At 41.2% G+C, this 20,311-nt stretch overlaps 1 protein-coding gene across 1 annotated transcript; it reads right to left on the bottom strand.

Annotated features, from left to right (window-relative positions):
• Positions 1 to 929: 929 nt before the first annotated feature.
• LOC130520555 (protein arginine N-methyltransferase 3-like) lies at positions 930 to 19,849 on the bottom strand (the record flags this gene model as incomplete). The annotated part of the gene is made up of 7 exons (XM_057024244.1): positions 930 to 1,754; positions 1,893 to 1,980; positions 2,528 to 2,578; positions 8,511 to 8,597; positions 10,387 to 10,574; positions 14,071 to 14,149; positions 19,679 to 19,849. Coding segments are annotated over 7 exons (849 nt in total), but the record flags the coding sequence as incomplete, so codon positions are not given.
• Between the last annotated feature and the right edge of the window lie 462 nt (positions 19,850 to 20,311).

Below are 20,311 nucleotides of genomic sequence, written 5' to 3'. Positions count from 1 at the left end.
TCCTGTGCATTATGTACGTATAACAGGCAGAAACACACTCGTGTACAGTGTTAGTGCGCCATCATCTTCAGCTCTCTCGCTCAGCTGTGTTTATCTGACCTAGCAGAAGTCCTGCGATAGCGTTTCAGCAGCATCAGAGATTTTGATGTTCTTATCGAGGGCCTAGTGTGGCTGAGGGCTGCTCGACATCGGGCGCTTCCTGCTCCTCGTAGGTCGTTTATTACAGTAGGCTCCAGCAAATGGTGCCGGCCCCTCAGCCTCATCCATCCTCACATCAGACAACACCAGATTTCCATTAGGATAAAGAACAAGAGGGCCTCAGTTTACAGCAGATAGGCTCATTTACGCAACATGGCGGTCATCGGTGTCATTAGACAAAATTAAAAGCTTTGTAAAGATTACAGGTTGTATTGTTAGGGTTGTGCATGCACGTTTGGGATTTTTGTTGGTATCATGGTATAATGTTCATATTTTTATTTCTATTTTTTACATGTTTTGTGTACAGAGGATTTCTATTCCTATATCAATTTCTAATTTGTATTTATATACTTATATTCTATTCTGGAATGGATGCAACCGTAACGCTAATATTCTTAGTAGTATGACAAATTAAGAAATGACAATAAGAAAGAATCACATCAAAAGTGATTCCACTGTCTTGTGTTTTGGGACTGCACAGTGATTTCTAAATAATTGTAAAACATTCAATTATACATGGAAGAAACCCTGAAAATGGTGAGTCCCTAAAGGTTGAGACCTTATATCAGGGTTAAGACCAGAAACTGGGAAGGGGTCAGTGTGACAACAATCACAAGGAGATAGTGGAGAAAGCTTCCTCGGGTCAAGGGCAGGATCACAGTGGTTCTAGATAATATTGTATCGACGTAGCTGACGTCATTCTTAGGACTGAATAAGAAATTTGACAGTTTCTGGAACATCTGGATAAACTGCATAGAATCTTACAGATAAGTAACTGCGTAAAAAGATAAACCCACTTAGTTGTGACTCCACTGATCTTGTTCTGTTAGGAATGTGAGGCAGCCAAACTCACTGCTATGGATGTGGTCATTTATTTACATTTGCTGTCATTACAGTCTTTTATCTTAACGTTATGAACCATTATTTATCCTTTCCATAATCTTAAAAGGGCTTAATGTACAGATAATTCTTGTCTTAAAATAATTCCAGTGGTTCCAGTTGACATGTCACTGTGCAGATGTTCGTACTGTACCTAGTGGGGTACTGTGATAACGGAGAGTGATGAGATAATTGGAAATTCTACTCTCGTTATTTGGTTTGACAAGACGATGGGGACACGAAATTGTATAACCTTTGAGTTTCTTTCAAATAAAAACTTTTAGAAAAATAATGCAATAATTGTAAATACATGAGGATCTATTCATAATGTAGTAAAAGTCTCCTGACAGGAAGCTTTCGGTTCCATCCCCCCAGTCACTAAACGGTGTTCTGTCCGCCGAAATTGCGACTGTAACTTTATCACGTTTGTGCCCAGTCAATGATAAATTACACTCAGGTTAACACAAAAAGTCAAAGAAGATGCTCCATATTTCAGAGAACATCCATACATTCCATCCATCCATCAGGGAACAAACCTAAATCTGCTGATGCGCAGCCATTCTGGCACAGGGGGCTCATCTTTAATGTGGGGATCTGAGCGCTGGGAGCAGCCATCAAATGGGGTTTTACATGCTGTCTCAGATGCCTGATAGTGATCTGTTTGGACCCCCCACTGTCTTTGCAAGTGACAGATAACGGGTGTTAGGGTGACTCCTTGGTGAAGCGGACTGTCAAGTACCACCGATGTCGTCGATGGGAAAACAGCGCGCAGCGGGATCGCAGCCACCTGTGGAAACTGTGTGAGGCTGACTGACCTGCTTTGACGTGAAAAGGCCGCTCCAGCAGAAAAACCGTCTGTTTCCAGTGGGTCTTCGGGACCTGAGGACCCGTGGAGAACATCACCTGCAACAGTAGCATGGGATGAAAAAACAGCAATTCCAACGAACACACCTCTCAATCCTCTCAAAATCTCACTTTGAAACCAGAAAAAAGGTGAACTTTAAAACAGGAAATCTTTATAGGTTCCTGATTATTAGGATTAAAATAAAGCTCATCTTCTATTTCATGTTTTTCTTTGTTACAGTTCTGCGTGTCACATCTATTTGTCAACTCTTCAAACTGTGCTGTATTTAACGCTGAAACAGATAATCTCCTGTTACATTGTTCCATTCGTGAAGCCCAGAAATGGAAATTTATGAGAGCGTAGATAGAATGCAGTTAAAGGCTGAGGTATGGAGGGGACGTGCAATCAAAAGGCATAACGGTGTTGCTCTCAAAGCTTGGCTTGGGCTGTTCCAAACCGCTGCCTCTGCTGGGTAAATGCTTATATCAGCAGTTGGAAAAGACGTCCGTTGTTTGCTGGCAGCCGCCTTAGGGAGGAGGAACACGCTAAAGTGTGAGCATAATTGAGTTTCCGTTAAATGGCCTGGTTGTTGCCGCTGCTGCTTACCTTGGTGCTGCAGCCTTTGTCAAAGAAAACGTCAAAGTAGCCGACAATCGCCTGGAATGAAATATGAGGGGCATGTTAGAAGGTGACAGTACATTAAACCCCTGGATTTGTTTGAGGTAAAACAGTGCTGGTAAATCTCAGTAAAATGATCAGTTTAATAGGATTCAAAAATTGCTGTATACATTTAGAAGTAAAAAACAATTTGCAAACCCCTTAACCTTCATTCAGCTATAGTAGGTCATGATAAGACAGCATTTCCTTTAAAATCAGCCTGATTTCTAGTAAAGGCTGAGTCAACAACTGCCCCCACGTGCTCGTGTTCACCTCATGGGACACTTGTCAAAGAAATAAATTATGAGACAGCCATGATGAAACGACGAGAAACTGCTGATGCTCAAGGAAAAATATACAGTTTAGCGCGTGAAATTAACAGTAGGTGGCTATTTGGGCAGCAGAGTTGTGACTTTAATAAGATACAATCAGTGGTTTAGGCCAGACTGGCGTGATTTAGTTAGATTATATCAAAAGGGAAGAAAATAGGATGTGTGCTATTAATATAAAATGTTTAATATTCTTGTTACATAGAACAAGTTCCAAAGTTCCCCCTTTTTAACCACGCTGTAGTTACCTACCAATGCAATTAAGCGAAGGCTAAATCATCCACTTAAACAAAAGAACCACGTTACTCCCGTTAGCAGAGGTAAAAACCAACCCCCAGGGTTGTTTTCATCACACTACTCCCCCACTGGAGAAAGAGAGGCACTCTATCAATCTCATGCGTGCGCTTGTAGTGGCAATGATGCAGAACTAATAGCTTTTAATCCTGACGCAGCTGACAACTTGGAGGCCAGCTCTCTGAGACAAAGAAGCCAAATCGATGTAGAAGAGGGAGGAAGAGGGAAACAGCAGGATAGTAGAAGGGACAGGAAGATAAAGGAGGACAAGATTGTGAGAGGAAAACGGCAGACGGAAGATGAAGTTAGGAAAGCAGGTGAAAAAGAAGGAAAAGCTGAAACATCATGTAAAAGCCGAGGAAGGGTTTCTTATTTACAGCATTTTTAGAAAAAATACTTTTGTATAAATCAGTGCAACATCTGTTCGCCACGTTTGTTCACTCCTAACGGACAAACCACACAGAGCGATAGACATGTGCCAGCATGTGTTCAATGCACGCCTCACACCGAGGCTTCAATCAACCTTTATCGACTCCGACAGGCACGGGGGGTGGTACCGACGGCTCCCAGCTAAACTGCCAAAAAAGAACCCAGAGTGGATTAAAGAGCATGTCAACCAAATGCAATTATGGCTTTTAATGAATGCTACCGAGACGCTCGGTGCTGAGGTAATTAGGAAATTAGCTGTAATTACTCGTCAGGCAGAGCGGATTCACCTAGTTCAGGCGGAGAGTCACAGATCATATTCGCCGCGCCTCGCCGGTGACGGAGACTCGTAAACTAGATTTATTGTCACTGCGTTGGGCGTCTTTCACTTGGCAGTAAGATGAGCAATTTAAATGAAAGGAAAACTTCCTGCTGCATGTACAGTATTTCTCAAAGGAAAACTAAGCTCTTCGTGATGAAAACAAAAGAGTTTGTGAAGTGAAGAACTTAATGACTCCGACCTAACAGCACCTTTTTATAGTAGAAGCTAAAAGTTCATCATGAGTGACAGAGAATGTAAAGTACTCAGCTTTTGGGTCCTTGGTCACAGCCTCTAACAGAGGTCTGTATAAATTATGCAGATCAGAAGTAAAACTATCATGAAGTCCAACCATTTAAGTTTGATAATGTGTTCAGCTCCTGGCAGTGTCATCAGGGATTGTGCTGTTCTGGGCCGCTGGGCTCGTAGCTTATTCACACAGATGGGACAAGATTTCATAATACAGGAAATGCAGCTAATGGTCCTCCTCTATGCACTTCCCTTTGGGCATTTTAAAATGTAAATATTCTTTGCATGGTGGTAAGCATCAACTTTTCCTTCTTTTAACAGAGATTTCTCACCACCTGTTAGCCTTCCATCATTGTTCTCTTCTCAGAGTATACATTTGTCTGCCACCCCTTTTACAAATACTGTAGGAAAGAATGTTGTTGGTTTTCCTCACAGCTAATAAACAAATGAATTAATCAATGAATGCATCGTTTGGTAGCCTTACAACAACTATTACTAATAATAACAATATTTCCACAATGATTTTCAGCCTAAAATGATTTGTAAAACTTTTTTAAACCAATAATGTCTCTGTGTGACAATCTACAAATGAACATAAATAATCACATACACGTTATAAATACATATAAATCAATTACAGCTTTTCTAGCAGTAGGCAGTGAAGTGTTCACAAAGAACTGGAGGACTGAGAATGAGAAAGAAGAAAGAATGGGGAAAAGAACAGGTTTGAGTTAAAACACAAGCAAACACAAAAACACAGGACATTTGAGAATGAGTGCTTTTCATTTTCATCAGCGTTTCAGCCTTGGGCCCAGCCTCTGTCGGTGATAAGTGATGATAGGGGGCTCTGTGACGGCCCACGGAGGAGGCGCCGTTACACCGCAGTTCTCCGGCCCCCATTCTCCGGCTAGAGCAGGGGGAAAATTAATAATTATCATCGTGGATAACACCAACAGGGAGCAATTCATCATTGCTCCCCTTTTGCCCGACTGTGTGTCAACGAGCCGCGTGGCCCGGCCAGATACTATTATACAATGGTGGGGGAGGAGGAGGGAAAGGGGAGGCATCGTATGGGAGGAAGGGAGGGACGGGGGGGGGGGGCTAATGCGCTTTTGATGGTGTTTATCCAGGCGTGGAAGCTTCAAGCACGACCACCTCACTGGCAGCTTGGTGTGAATTTCCCCCTCCTCAACCCCCCCATCACTCATCTCTGACTGCTGCCACTCCGGAGAGGTGGAGAACTGTCATCACCAGCTGCAGCCACCGTTCCACGCCCGTGACACCTCAAATGCAACTGTAAACGTAAACGGGGATCGCTTTTTCCCTCTTATCTTACAATCAAACATACGGGAAACTTTTTGTATTCAACTTTCAAATTTTGAGCAAACGCTGAGCGCATTCATCAGTGTTGACGCTCCACAAGAAGCAGCAACCGTCTGCAAGTTCCAAATGACAAACCGCAAATGTGTTGCCGTGCAGGCATCATTAACCGGCACAACTGTTACTGGGAGAGGGACTAATTGGGTCTTTTACTACCTTTGGTTACTTTTCTGAAGGTTGTTAGTAGACTCTTCATTTAAGTTCCAGCTTATAGACCCAAGTGATTGATTCACGCTTGAGACACAGCTGTCAATCATGATCTTTGTGAAGAGTGAGCAGAAGCTTCAGTATCAGACAACAGATCAGGCTATAAAAGCAATAGAGCATTTGAAGCAAGAGGAAAAATATGAATGCAGCTTATTAACTGACTCAATAATTTATCCATACAGCCATGTTATGCATTTGTCTTTGTCCAGCCATGGAAGACCAGATGCAGCATGGAGTCTCTGGTCTTTTAGAAACTGGATCTTTGTGAATTTACCCACCACTCATTTATAATAAGGGTGTTGGGTCCCAGCACTCACCAGACAGCTCACCAGTCCATCATAGGTCAAACACCACTTACACTCACACCTAGCGGCAATTTAATGTGCATGCGATTAAACTGGAAAAGAGAAAAATCTTGAACTGATTTCATATGTTTCAACAATATCAATGGCTTATATAGGATAAAAACTATTTTACTAAAGCTGCATACCAACAACTAAACGCAACAAATAAAGTAGTGCCGTCCGGGCAAATCTTCTAGTGTGTTGACAATGAAAATGTCAATTTAAAAGCTGTCGATACAGTTCTCGTTGACAGTTAGCTGATAACCCACCCCTGAATACTAAGCACTGTGCTTCCGTCACACTCGTGAGAATTAAAGAGTGGGTTTTTCCATGAACTTCTCCCTTCTTGGCGTGTTGAAAATCGCCCTTGAAGTTGAAGAGTGCTGCCCTGTCAGTCCAGAAGGCCGTTCTCTGCCTCCACAGAATGTAAATTTGATGGAGGGTAGGTGAGAGATGGATTGCGGAGACCGCGTTCTCTGTACGCTACAGTAGCTACATCAGCAGAGGTGTTAAAATTAATTACAGGCAGAATGTATTCTGCTCTGCCTGTGTCGCACTATAATTGTGCGTCCCTTTTCCGTTCTTCAGGTAAATTTTACCAGGTGATACCAGGGCTGCGACTAAAAACGCGGTAATTAAAATGACATGGGCAAATTTCTGCCGCAGGTTTTAATATAAGTGTGTCTCCTGTTTGTGGCTTTATTGTTTGTGAAGGCGAAACATTCTAAACAGCACACGTGACATGTAAAAAGTGCAGCGAGAATTTGTTGTGCGTGTGAATGGCACAGACTCGGGGGTTGTGCTGTTCATTTAATGCAAGGTTAGGCAGGCTGAGCTGATGAATGGACTGTCGACAGGAGAACAAAAGCAGGCGCTCCATCACAGGATAGGAGCTCTCCCTCACCAATCCACACCACGCGCCCATGAACCCTTTATGCCATCTAACTATAACTTCTACTAGGGAGCTCCAGCCAGTACTCAGTGCAGAGCACCAGCTTTCTGCGGCAGTGTTTTGCTCCACCTCAGTTGAAGACGGACTCCACTAATTCTGCATCGCAGCTTGAAGTAAGAGAATGAAACAGAAAAAAGAAAAATTACACCTGTGTAGTGTTTGATCGCATCATTTATCTCACAGTGGCAGAACACTAACATGACTAGACTCCTGGCCCAGAAATAGACACTGGATGTTTTCAATTACAGAGCAGAAAAGACAGGAAAAATGAGAGGATGTTAACAAATCCCATTAAATTCCCCAGCCTTTCCCAGGGAGCGCGGGCTAGATAATAAGGCCCTATTGATTATCCATTGAACCAATATGCCAGACAGTGCAGTAACACTGCAGCACAACACAAAGCTGCTGCAACACAATGAGCTTTTTTCCTAGAGACACATCTCTTCACACAAAGCATCCGAGCCTGCAGCATTGACACCCTTATGAAGGCATCGGGTAACTGAAGATGTCTTAGAGGGAGGGAAAAGTTGCTCGGCCAGTGGAGAGGTCCTGCTGAAGTGGGTGACAGTCAGCACCCACACAAAATACACTTCCTATGCTCTGGTGCCTGCTTCTACAGTTCTTCAAAACACACACCTACAATTTTATCTGCACACCTCAAGGAACATTTTAGGGAAGTTATCTCATGTTCTTTTTCTTAAAAACTGAATACACTTAAAAGTGGTTGATTAATTATAATGTGTTTAAAATGATGTATGCAAGTTTGCTGATAGGAATAATAAAGAATTATTAAACAACACTAAGCATGAATTACACGTCACCGTGATTGAGGGTGAACTGCATCAGTTGATGCCACATGATGTACTGTTTGTGTATCAGACTGTCTAGTGACATTTAGTGACACTTATCACATCAGTTCCAGACCAGATGTGCACAGCTCTGACAAGAGGTGCACAGCACAGACTGTGTGAGGTGTGTATGCATTTGTCTTCAAGTGAGTGTGTTTGAGAAACAGTAAACATGGCAAGCAATCTAAACATTCACTGTCTTCTGACATGTAATTCAATGTCATATGCTGCTTTCATTTCATTTGAGATGCTTTAACCATCCATCTGACAGACAACCTCTTAAATATGAAACCATAGTCTGTCAGGAAGAGCACATGGATGCTGCTGCTGTTTGTGAGGCCTCTCTGTAAAACCATGCATCTCATACTGGGAATGACAGTTCATGGGAGAGCTTTTTACACGTGTTTTGGTTTTTAATACGTAAAACCAATTATGTTCTTAAAGATAAGCCCGCCTAGTGTAGGTAATTAAGCCCTTCTTTCAAGGGCTGTACATGATCATGATCGCTATAATGATGGTTGAAGAATACAAGGAAGACTGATTTTCAGGCTGCAGGCGTGGAAGAGGATAGTGTGTATACTTACTGTGCATTCTGTGGTGTTTGTTATCTTCAAGCTAAAATCTGATGTGAACTCCAGCTCAGAGAGACACACTCTGTTACAGTCAATTGTCTGTAGAAAGTTAAAAAAAAAAAAAGTAAATTCAACATACATGAATCACTGATTCACTGAAAGTGAATTTGAATTATGTACAGTATTTACGTATCTCCTCGTTAAATGTTTTTCTTTCACAGGCACCAAACACATGACAAAGTATAATTTCAAATATATTAGCTTAAAACTTGGACAGCTGGTTAACAAAATCCAACATTGGTACAAAAGTAGCAACTAGTTGTAGCTAATATTATGCTAATACTTTCAATCTCATACCAAGTGGGTCATGCAGGGTAACCACCTTACCTGCTAATTTAAGCATGTTTTGCAAATATATTTATCACTGGCAGATTGACGTGTGAATATTATGTATGTTTAACTTTTAACAAAAGCTGAGTCTTTTTAAACTTCTAAAGTGTGTGCTAAACACATTTGTTTTGCAAGAATTTATAATTTCACGAAAAGGCCACTCAATTTTATGGAATAGCAGCCAGACTTAATGGAATACTATTGGATCGTATCAACGGGAGGCAATAGATGATAGCCCATGTAATTTGTGCAAAGGCTCTGTCTATTTGTCACTGGAGGGAAGAAACTATTGATTAGAGGATTCAAATTCCATTATGTCAACTTCTGCCCTCATTCATCACATCCACAGCAGAGAAGACGCTGTGAAGCAATCAGGCCACCCTGCAAAGAAATACACACTTCTCTGAGAGGCACGAAGGACCATAGTGTCTACACACACAGACTCGGAACTAGAATCTCGGCTCTTGTTTGCTTAATGTTAAGAGAATGTGTGTTTTTCCCCATGAGCCCAGTGAACGCTCATCTATCCATCAGGTCCTAAGTAGAAGGAAGTTTCCTTAAAAAAAACTAAAAGAGCCTCAAACAGTTCGATCCCAACATTTATGCTCCCTTCCACAGCACACCCCTGATGTCCCTATCTACAGCTTCAGCAGCACACTTCCTAAAAACTTAATTTGTCCTATTTGCTGCTTCAGAGATCTTTGCACACTAGGATCATGCTGATGCAGCACTTCATCTATCTTGGGCTCCCTTCTGTGTCTCATATTGGGGGTTATAGGGGAGGGTCTCCTCCCTCTTTTACACTGATGCACCTGATTCCAGCCAATGCTGGCTAGCAGGAAGTAATAAGAGCTTCCATTGAAGTCACGTCATAGGAGTTGCCAGTGTGAGACGCTCACTCATGCTACTCAAGATGACGGGGTTACGCAAGTAACCTAAAGTTTTGTCAAACATAACACATCAAGCATGTGGTCATCTACAGATGACAAATCTGTACTGCTACTCCTTTAACTACAGTTTCATTATCTTTAGTTGTGGAAGAATTTAAAATTGTGCATTTCATTTGAGAAAACCAAATAATAATAAAATGTATCACTGAGAGAAACAGGCTGTTTTCTTCAGTCCACCTGATGATAATTGTCTCATTCCCACTAATGCATCTATTCCATTGTCCAGGAAAGCAGAACATCAATCCAGCTCTGATGTCACAGAAAGAAGCGAGCTGAAGCCCTTAAGCTTGGAACTAAAGTGGTTTGGACAACACAGGAGCTTAGTGTGATGCCAATTATGTGGGCAGGTAGTTCTTAAACAGAGTGGTTTCCAACAGTTAACAGTGTTTATCTTGTATGTCGTCTTCTGGGTAATGATTATTATTCTGTATTCTACAGCCTTGTTTGAACCCTTAGTTACATTTTTAAAAGTAATTTCTCCAACATCTACATACAGTAAGTAAACAATGTCTACTAAAACACATTAATTATAGAAAGCCATGTCGAACCTGTATGACTGTAGGTTCAGATATGAGTGTGTCAGCCTTCAACACTTCCACCACAGCCTCTGCCACCACAGCCGTCTTCATGCACGCCATATCGAAGCCGTACACATCCTCCCAGAATGCAATGCGGTCCCGGTGTCTGTCTGTGTCTCCAACTGCCGCTAGGCTGATGTTGCAGAGATCTGGATACACTAACGAAGGAGAACAAAAGACAGCTCTCAAAACAAATAACCCAGGAAAAAACAGGAGTCAGACAGACATTAACCTCCAAAGAAAGGAGATAAAAACAGGAAGATGTCCAGTGTGTCACGCACAGAGCAATTAAAAATTTCTTTACTCATTAGTTTACAGCATCGCCATTTCTTTTAAAACCTGGTTGTCTAATTTTTATTGACTAAACACCTTCTGAGAAATTCTTTTTTTGCTTGTTTCAAGCAAGTTCATTGCTATTATTACTGTCAAAGTAAAGAAATGGGCAAATCTCACTCCCATAATTCTTACTGCTGAGGTCAAAGACAAACCTTAAATTAAATTTATTACAAATTTAATCAGAGATGGCTTTCGCATCTTGTGGGTGTGGTGCTTTACATCAATTTCATAAGGCTGCTGTAATGACTGTATCCATCACGCACTTTTAAAAAGATGGCTGATGAAATTGTGTCCTACTTTGGATTAGACTTTACGATCCATACAACACATGGCAAAGGTATGCAGAAGGTGTTTTAAATGGTGGACATCCTGTGTAAATTACAGCAAAAAATTTAAGCTCACGTTTATAAAAAACATATCAATAAGAAATAGATTCTGAATGGAGTGGAATTGAGCACTTTTGTTTCATGGCCAGAGCAGATCTACACATCCACGGCTGAGCATCTCGCAGAAAAGTGGCTTTGAATTGAGTTGCTACCACATTACATAACAGTGGTGATTGAATTAACATTATTCCTGATTAAAATGACCATTAAACACGAGTGCTAACATTGTTTCATACATAGCTTCACTTATATAGATATTATACTTGGTGATTAGGTCAGAGCATGGATGCTCGAAGCCTCCGTATCCCCACTGAGAAGAACATTAGCTAATGCAGAAGCCTTGGGCCGAGCTAAACTTTAGAACACAACTCTGTGGATGAAAAAAGATTTTTTTTCTCTGTTCTTTGCATTCTTGCTCTGATCCAGAGAAAACAAGCTTGTGGATATCCTTTGTTTGGTGGTACTTCCTGAAACAAACAGTGAAATAAATGAAACCTACATTCTCACTGCAGCTGAACCAACCAAGTCCAAAAGAACAGTGTCCTACAGGGTGTACATTCTATTTATTCCATCGAGCATACATGTAGATGCTCAGTCTTATATAACCTTCGACACATCAGACCATAAACTGAGTGAATGGATGGTGACAGCTTAGTGATGGGCAACTCATGGCCTCTCATTATTAGCCAGAGCCTTCGTGTGACCCTGCGAGTGTCATCATGCCTAACGACTGTGCACATGCATATTTACACACACAAACAGAAGATTTGTCATTTCATCATTCTCTGATTAGTGAAGCGAGCAGGTAATTACGAGGGCCAGGTAAAAGGAGGGGGCAGGGGTGCTGATTGGTCATAATCGCGATCGTCACCGTTTGAGCGGTGCATTAAAAAAGAGAGAGGGCAGGGAAGAGGGAGATATAGAAGGAGAAGAAGGGGGAGTTGTGTGAGGGAAGGGCAGAAAGGGGGGTATACACACAGGCGTTCACAGATTCATGGCTTTGACATCTGCGTCCTTCTCGACTCACTGCTCAGAGCCCGTTTGTCATGCCCCCCTCCACCACCACCTTCCTGCTTTTGCCATCTCCCTATTGGTCAGCTCTGAAAAAGGGAGAGAGAGTTTGGGAGGGGGCACAGGGAAAAAACAGATTCCTTTTCCCTGGACGTTCTGCAGTGCGAGGCATGCAGGGACACATTTAAGGATGAAGCGGGGGTTAATGTAGTGGGGAGAATGACGGAGCCGCTGTAACTTTCTAGTAATGTATCTTAAACACACATAGCAGCAGCAGTGCTGCAGAACCTGACTGGTGCTGTTTACTCACAACTGTGACAACACCAAAAAAAATAGCTTAAGAGAAAGAAACCGCTATAAATGATGGAAAAATATAAGGGTAGAATTGTTCGGAACGGTTTATCTTTGGGGAAAACACAACTTCATATCGCTGATTCACTCATGTTCAAATTATACTCTTGTACCCCAGATTTCTGCTGACAGACGTCCACAAAGCTGTGATCTTGGTTAGATTCATTTTTTTATGTGTCAGCTGACCCAGTTGAGAGTAGGTGATGTTGGGATCATCATGGTTAAAGGTTCATGACGACGACAGGGCCACCTCTGACCTGTCACTTTCTGCATCGCCCTGTTCACATTTTTGCTTGTCCAACCTCCACTAACAGATTCGTCTCCATACATGCAGCTGCTCTCTCTCTTTCAATGGGCGCGTGCACATACATGCACTCCGAGAAAAATTCCTCATCCAGTCAGTGATTCTTTTGCTGGGTGCAAAACATTCATTGTGGTCAGTGACAAATGTCAGACACAAACGCAAAATAATGCTAATTGCTAATTCTAATGGCTCAAAGTGCAAAAGTAATAAAACTTAAGTTGACATCACTGAAGTCATGATTCTTTAAACAGAATAAGGCAACAAGTTGTTCCACTAAACAGCTTCTCAGTTCTTCATTAACATCAGAGGTTGCGTCTCATAACAGAAGGCTGAAACAGTGAAATCTGGCTTAACAACTATCCAACTCATGATTGTTTCATGAATGTATAGTAATGATTTTTAATATTCAAGAGGTAATGCATAAACTATCATAGGAAACGTGTTATGATCTGGGGTTGTTCATAAAATTATGTCAGTTGTCTCTCTAAATATGCTGAATAACATTTATTTTCTTCTTTGAGTATTATTTGAGCCAGACTCAGGCAAAAGTAATAAAATCATTTTTCAGCTACAGGCCAATAGCAAGCCTTCTTTTGAGGAAATTATCTGAAAATAATTTGAAAGAAAACTGTAGCAGGGTTGTGATATCCTGGAGGCGTTTCAGTCGAGCTGTAGATCACACCACAGCACTGCTCTCACTAAAATCCCCTCAGAGTAAAGTCTGATGAGAAAAAAGTTTCATTGAAACAATTACACAGCTCTCCTGAACCCAGACATTAGCTGCATCACTAGCAGTGTAAACTAAATGAGTAATAATTTCATGAAGCTAAACAAAGACTAAATCAAGATTCCCCCAAAACTAAAAAAAAAATGCCTTTCAATAATTGTGGAAAAAATAAGTCCCTAAATTAAACCTGGTATTCTCTTATTATCTCTTTATTTTAGTATTGAGAGCAAGTGCTTATTTTAGAGTGCAGGTGCTCGACACCTTCTTTTAAAAACTGTGTTAACACAGTTTTTAAAAGAAATTAATTTGAATCTTTATGTTTTTATATAAAGGATAATTCTGGGATGGTTTGATTTCATCACCATATTACTGAGTATTGATTTTTTTTTAATCAAGCCTTTTATTTATCTGTGTCTGAAATTTTTGTATCTGATGCAATTAGTGCTGGAGGTCTTGAATGAAAAGCACTGTACAAATAAGGTTTACTATTATTATTAGTAGCAGTAGTCATGGTGTGTGAAGGAGGTAATTTGACCTACCAGAGCCACTGTCAGACAGGTAAAGGTCTCTTGCGTACAGGACAGAATCCAACATGGACTCAAACAGCAAGAAGTAACCCTAGAAAGAGATCATTTATATTAGTACAAACCTATGGACCAAAAGACAAAAGTGCAATAATATACAGGCCGTCTGTGTCTTTAATGTTTTAAAGCTGAAACTGAGAGGCTGTGAGGAGAAGACTATACAACCACTGGACAATTCAATTACCTTTTAATCTACTACGGTGAAAATCTGAATTACCGGTGCTGTCAAGTGATGCTGCCACGTGGTCAGCATCCAAAGGTGCGACCGAGAAGTGACCTCCTGTTCTGCACCAGTAGGCGGCACATTAACCATAGTATTAATCCATTAATGCTGAAATTGAGTTTTGTCAACATGATGTTGGATTCAACCAGAGTGGCAGATACTGCTGACAAATGGCTTTTTGCTACCGGCTAACTCCGCAACTAGCGAATCAGCCAGTCATGCGAGCTGCTGGTGCTTTGAATGTGGTTTATTTGAGGTTAATATTTGGATGGGTTACACCCCAAACAGATGGGATGGAGTATTTCCATCTGGGATAAGGAGGCGGTGAAAAAGTGCATGTTTGTTTTATGGAAGCAGATAAACCACATCTGTTCACTCAAAGCTGTCACGATGTTGAGTGACTGCTGCACAAACAAAACCAGAATTCAGAAATCTGTACAAGAACATGGAATCAACTTTCTTGCCTCGGTTTTAATTTTTGATACTCTTGTTTGTGTACATGATCGATTTTAGTTTAGTGCAAAAGCCCAATTTATGAGCAAATGGAAGAAGCCCTGAAAGGAAGTGAATGTTTAATTAGCAGACTAATGCTTTAAAATGTATTGTATAAACATTAAAAAGAGTTTCCATAGTCATTCACTTCAAATGAAATAGAGCTTGATGCATGTGAGAACAAGAACTGAAGTGTTAGGATGACGGGAAAAAAGAACATCCAATAAGTATCAAGGTACTAGAGGATAAAAGGAGAAGGGAACATGATGGAAAGAAAAAGGGGAAGACTTAGACAGGGTGGTGCAGTGACAATAGTGATTTATTTAAATAAGCGTCTTATTATTCAAACAAACTCAACCTTTCCTGGCAGAGAGAGAGAGAGGAGCAGAGCAAGGCCTCACCAGGAAGGAAACAGCCTTGATTTATAACTTTGACTCCACTCTTGTCACCATCTCTGTCACAGGCCACAGCTGATAATAACAACAACGATGAAGCAGATATACCTGACTCATCCACTACAGGTGATTAATGAAACTTACTGTTTATCAACCGTGGTCCGGTCCCAGGCCTAAGCCAGGTCTGCTCGTTGTTGTGGTCTAGCTGATATCCTCAGGGTGGACGGCCATTTTTTAAAACTCGCGCAATGAATACAGAGGCCTCGTAATTTAGATCCCAATTTCACGGGACGCCGATTCACTTGAAGGAAAAAGGGACATTGGACAGAGCAGGATGCCTGAAAGCAGTCACGCTTTACTTATATGGTCAACAAACCTAAATTGTTGCCCCTTTTGCTGCCTTCCAGCAGAGACCTCCCGGCTGTAAGCACCAAACCACTTCTGCAACGCTGTTGACCCCAAACGAGAAAACTTGAAATTCTGTTCCATGAAAACCTGAGAGCATGTTGCCACTGTTCAGTTCTCCGCACAGATTTTTATTTCAGTAAAACTGAAGGGGAAAAGTCAAAAGCTGCCATGTGCTTTATCATTGTCCTGACAATAAAATGCACAATCATGCACGCCCCTCAGCATCTACGTGGAGTGCAGCTAGACCGCCCTCTGACACTGCTAATAACTCAACAGGAGGCGTTTCTCAATTAAGGAAATTTGTCCCAATGCCGATTGACTGCAAATCTCCATCCTTTCCTTTTTTAGAATGCTTAAAACCAAGGTCAGCCATCCACCGTGGGTCCTCCCTGTGGAGGCAGTGAGCAATACTTTATGGGCTTCGGTCACATTTACACCTCGACTTGATGTATCTGCCATCCCTGATATGTTGGTAGATCAATAAACTGTGTCAATGTGGATTAATGCTAGTTTTAGACTTGTTTTTACAGTTTCCGTTTGCAAGATGAACTAAAGTAAAGACACACCTAGAACACGTGACCCTTCCTCCTTCTTCATCAGATGTGATCATTTATCTTTTTTTAATCATTTATGTTAAGGAAAACATGATTGAATGACAACACGGGGTTGATTTACGATCTTTTCTGATTCCATTTTCACTAACTGACTAATCTGTCTTGACCTGTCTTGGCTGGCGGAGGTGTTCGTCACCTCTGCCTGCCTGTTTCTTTAGTGTCAGTCAGCCAGGCTGGTGCCAGCAGTACAGCCACTGAGCATTTCCATCAAAGGGACTAATGAAAACCTAATGAGAATGGGCTTGAGCAGCTTACATGCATTAACAAAATTAGCATATAAAGCACATTCCCATGGGTGCCCTAACGTGCAAACACACCTACACATGTGCCACTGACGAACATCAAACCAAAGCATCAGACGGTTTTAACACCCCTCCAGTTTTTGGTGCTTAAAAAGGCTCACTGTGATAGATTCGATTTGTCTCCTTTATTTGATTTGATTTCTACATCAATCCATCCAATCAAAGAGTGAGTGGCTGTCTTAGCTTTATTTTGGGGTTGTTTTTTAAAATAAAAAATTTGTTTAGTTTCCTCTCTTTGTCCTCGCGCAAGTTCCAGCAGCAGACAGAATTAGCTTAATTTCCATATACAGACACATAAATTAGGATGATGTCTCTCCAACAGTATGCACTATAGCAACAAGGTTATTAGAAACAGGGTCTTCGTGTGTTTTAAAGAAGCCATCATCATTTACGTGGACTTTCACATTACGGACACAAAAATATAAGGGAATTGTCATGTTTGCAACATTCTTAACAGTGTCCCCTGTCTCTCCAGCAACCTCGACAATCCTGATCAAACTTTTCCCAGCAGCAGATTCACAACTGAGCACCACATATAAACCGTTCAAGCACGGCTCTTTTAAAAAGAAATCTGAGTGTTTCTGATTAAACCGGAATTAACTTCTTTGTTAACGTCTGTACTGAAAGAGAAGACAATTTTGTTAAACGAGAATTGGGGTAAAAAACACTTTTCCTGGGTAACTACAGCCAATAAATCCTCATTAGAACAGCGACACACACGTGGCACTCCCTGTGTGTGTGTGTATGTGTGTAAGTTTGACTGACAGCCACACTGAAGGACAGGATGACTGATGACTGCTGCCTACTTCTTGAACAGGTGAGACACTCAGCGCTGATAATGAGGCTAAAGAGAAAGGGCTGCCATTCATTTGACTTTACACTTTAACCACGCACAATGATCAGGAGCACTGTACAGGTGGCAGCTTCAAACTATGTTTACATCAAGGAACTGTCAGAGCGCTGAGTTTAACAAAGTCTGTTACAACAGAGTTCAAAAGGACATTTCTATATGCGCCAGCTTGCTTTCATATTATAATGATGGAACACTCACCGCTTCTGAAAGTTTCTGATGTCAAAACTTTCTGATCTGCAACAAGGTCACTATTGTAAGTAAGTGACCTAAGTAATTATATCAGAAACTGCATATTCCAGCATTGTCACAGTTACCTTAAGTGTATGTATTATATAACAAATGAAGCCTATTTCCTTGTGAGTTGCTGCTTTCCTTCCCAAAGTGCATCAAAGTAATAGACCTTGCAGTGATTCTTTATTTAGCCTTTGGGAAACTGGGACCTTCTCCATCTCAACAGCCCTTAACCTCCCTTGTCTTATCTTCTCCGGAGTGTTTGTTTTCTCCATGTGTTGAGCACCGATCAATGTTGTGACTTATGAAATGACAGGAGTCCCGCTACCGGCAGTCTCTCAAACACTGGCAAAGCAGAGAGACTCCCATTTGTGCCCTTCCACAGCACCAGTGATAAACCACATTCATCACCCATCTCTGTCTATTAGCCCCCAAACTACTGTCCATCTGCTCGGTCCAACTACTGACAGATGGAGTTCAGTGATATAATCAATGGTTACTCTTTTAAAATAGCCTCAATGATCAAAAAGTTGCTCACAAATATGATTTAATGAGAAAAATAAAGTATGGTTTGATACTAAATGAATAGTGTGGTACCAGTAGGACCTCTTTAAACCATAGTCACACGTATTCTCCTGCACCTCTCACTCTCAGGGAATGGGTCTCTTGTTCTCTCGGCTGGATAAATAATGGTGAATCTTAGTGACGTGAACCACACACCACAAGTTAGTTGTAGTGAAAGAGAGTTGAGCTGGTCAGTCTTTTCCAACCCATGGTCATAATCAATTAAAACATTATTTAGTCAAGACCAAAGATGCCAATCTGTACAGCAGCTAACTATGAGCCCATATGAGATAAGGCCCAGCATATTTAGTGACATATTTAGGTCAAGCCAGAGGTTTTTAATATTACAGCTCACCAAAATCTTCTAAACAGGAGAAAGAGGCTCACTGCATCATGTTATTGAAAGCATTTCTTTGCAGATACCTAAAACTGCATTAGTGGTAATTAGAGAGTGAAAAAAGACTCAATAGCTGTTTTTAAGAGCTTTAACAAAGAAAAGCTACAAAATTTTTAGTGAGAATGAATTTCATAAGAGGTTGGGATCTGGTAGATAAAGCATGTAAAGAGTGATTGATACAAAATAAAACGTTTGTTTAGAAAAATCATTTTCAATTTTGTTTCAATGAATGAATTCAAATCCATAGTACAAGAAATAAAAACCACTCTCAGGACTTTACGCTGGAAGCAAATCAATTTCAGTTTATTGAAGATCAAACCATCTAAACTGGCCAGAAAGTCAGCTCCTGTGACAAATGCTCTCCCATTTTAGACAGGCAGATTTCTGAATTTCTCTCAGTCTGAGAAATACTTCTCATCACTAGGATGAGAGGTGATGAGAGATTTTTTGGATTTATTAGTGTTCTAGGAGCTCGAGTCATCAGAGATTACATCCCCTATCCCTCACCAGTGCACCAGCACATCAACCACCCCATTTCAATTTCGTTCATGAGAGGATGGGAGGGCTCTGCCTGGTGACCCCTGCTCGTGACCCTGGGGTTCAGGATGGATAGAGGAGGTGCAGCAGGGACAGATACGGGATGCTCATGAATTATGGATGACTTCAGCAGAGCAGTCAACTTTGGCCGGCCAGTCTATATCGCCACAGAGAATCTCCCTGATAAATGGCCATCAAAGAGAGGGAAGACAGCTCTTCCTGTTTTGGTATTCACAGGAGCTCATGGTCAAGTTTGGTGATGGTTACACCACGTTAACATGTGCAATGAAGCTACGGGCAACCTACAATCTGCCGTCTCATTACAGTATATCAAATATACCCCAATGTAACATCAGTTTTAGTTAGTTTAGTTAAAAGTTCAAAAGAAGCAACATGACAATGTGAAAGAGAAATGCCGAAACAGAGAGTCAGTGCAACAAAGAGATTAGATGGTCTACCCGGAAAGGTGGGACAACAGGCTGGTTATTCAAAAGTAAAAGAAGAAGACGGACATTTACAGCCAATAACAGGACTTTAATGCTCTTACCATCCATTCTGAGATGATGATGTCAACCTTCTCCACAGGAAGTGTAATGTCTTCTATGCGGCCTTTGATCAGGGTGATCTTATCTTCTAGCTTGTTTGACCTGGGTGTAACACATGAAAAGGCAGATGAAAAAATGGTTAAAATGACCTCCTCCAAGGAGGTTATGTGATGACCGCGTTGTTATTGCTAGTAAAAAAAAACATATATAAAATAACTTAAGAATGAATTTAATAAGATTTTCAGGAATCATTGATCATGGACCAAGGAACAGAAGATTATATTTTGGTGATGTTTTTGGATTCCAAAGGGACTTTGACCTTTGGCTTTAATCATAAAGCAGGCTACTATGTTGCGTAACCTTGTATTACTCCTGCCTATGTATTTACTCCAGTATACTAGAAGTGTAAGGCACGATATCTGGGGATACAAACAGCTTTGTTTTTGCAGTTCTTCTTGTCAAGTGTTTTTTTCTGTTCTGAAGAAGGCTGAGCAGACATCAGTCTAATACGGTCCCTTGTTTTCAGTCTATCCTGGCTTGTCCTGTGAGTGTATAAGGGAGAAAATGCAAGTGTGAGCCTACTGAGGTGTCAGGCTCAGCTTTGGACTGTTGGAGTAGTGCTTGCGTTTAAACGA

The sequence above is a fragment of the Takifugu flavidus genome, unplaced genomic scaffold (assembly GCF_003711565.1).
Source record: "Takifugu flavidus isolate HTHZ2018 unplaced genomic scaffold, ASM371156v2 ctg421, whole genome shotgun sequence".
NCBI lineage: Eukaryota > Metazoa > Chordata > Actinopteri > Tetraodontiformes > Tetraodontidae > Takifugu > Takifugu flavidus.
This window is presented reverse-complemented; position numbering and strand designations above follow the sequence as displayed.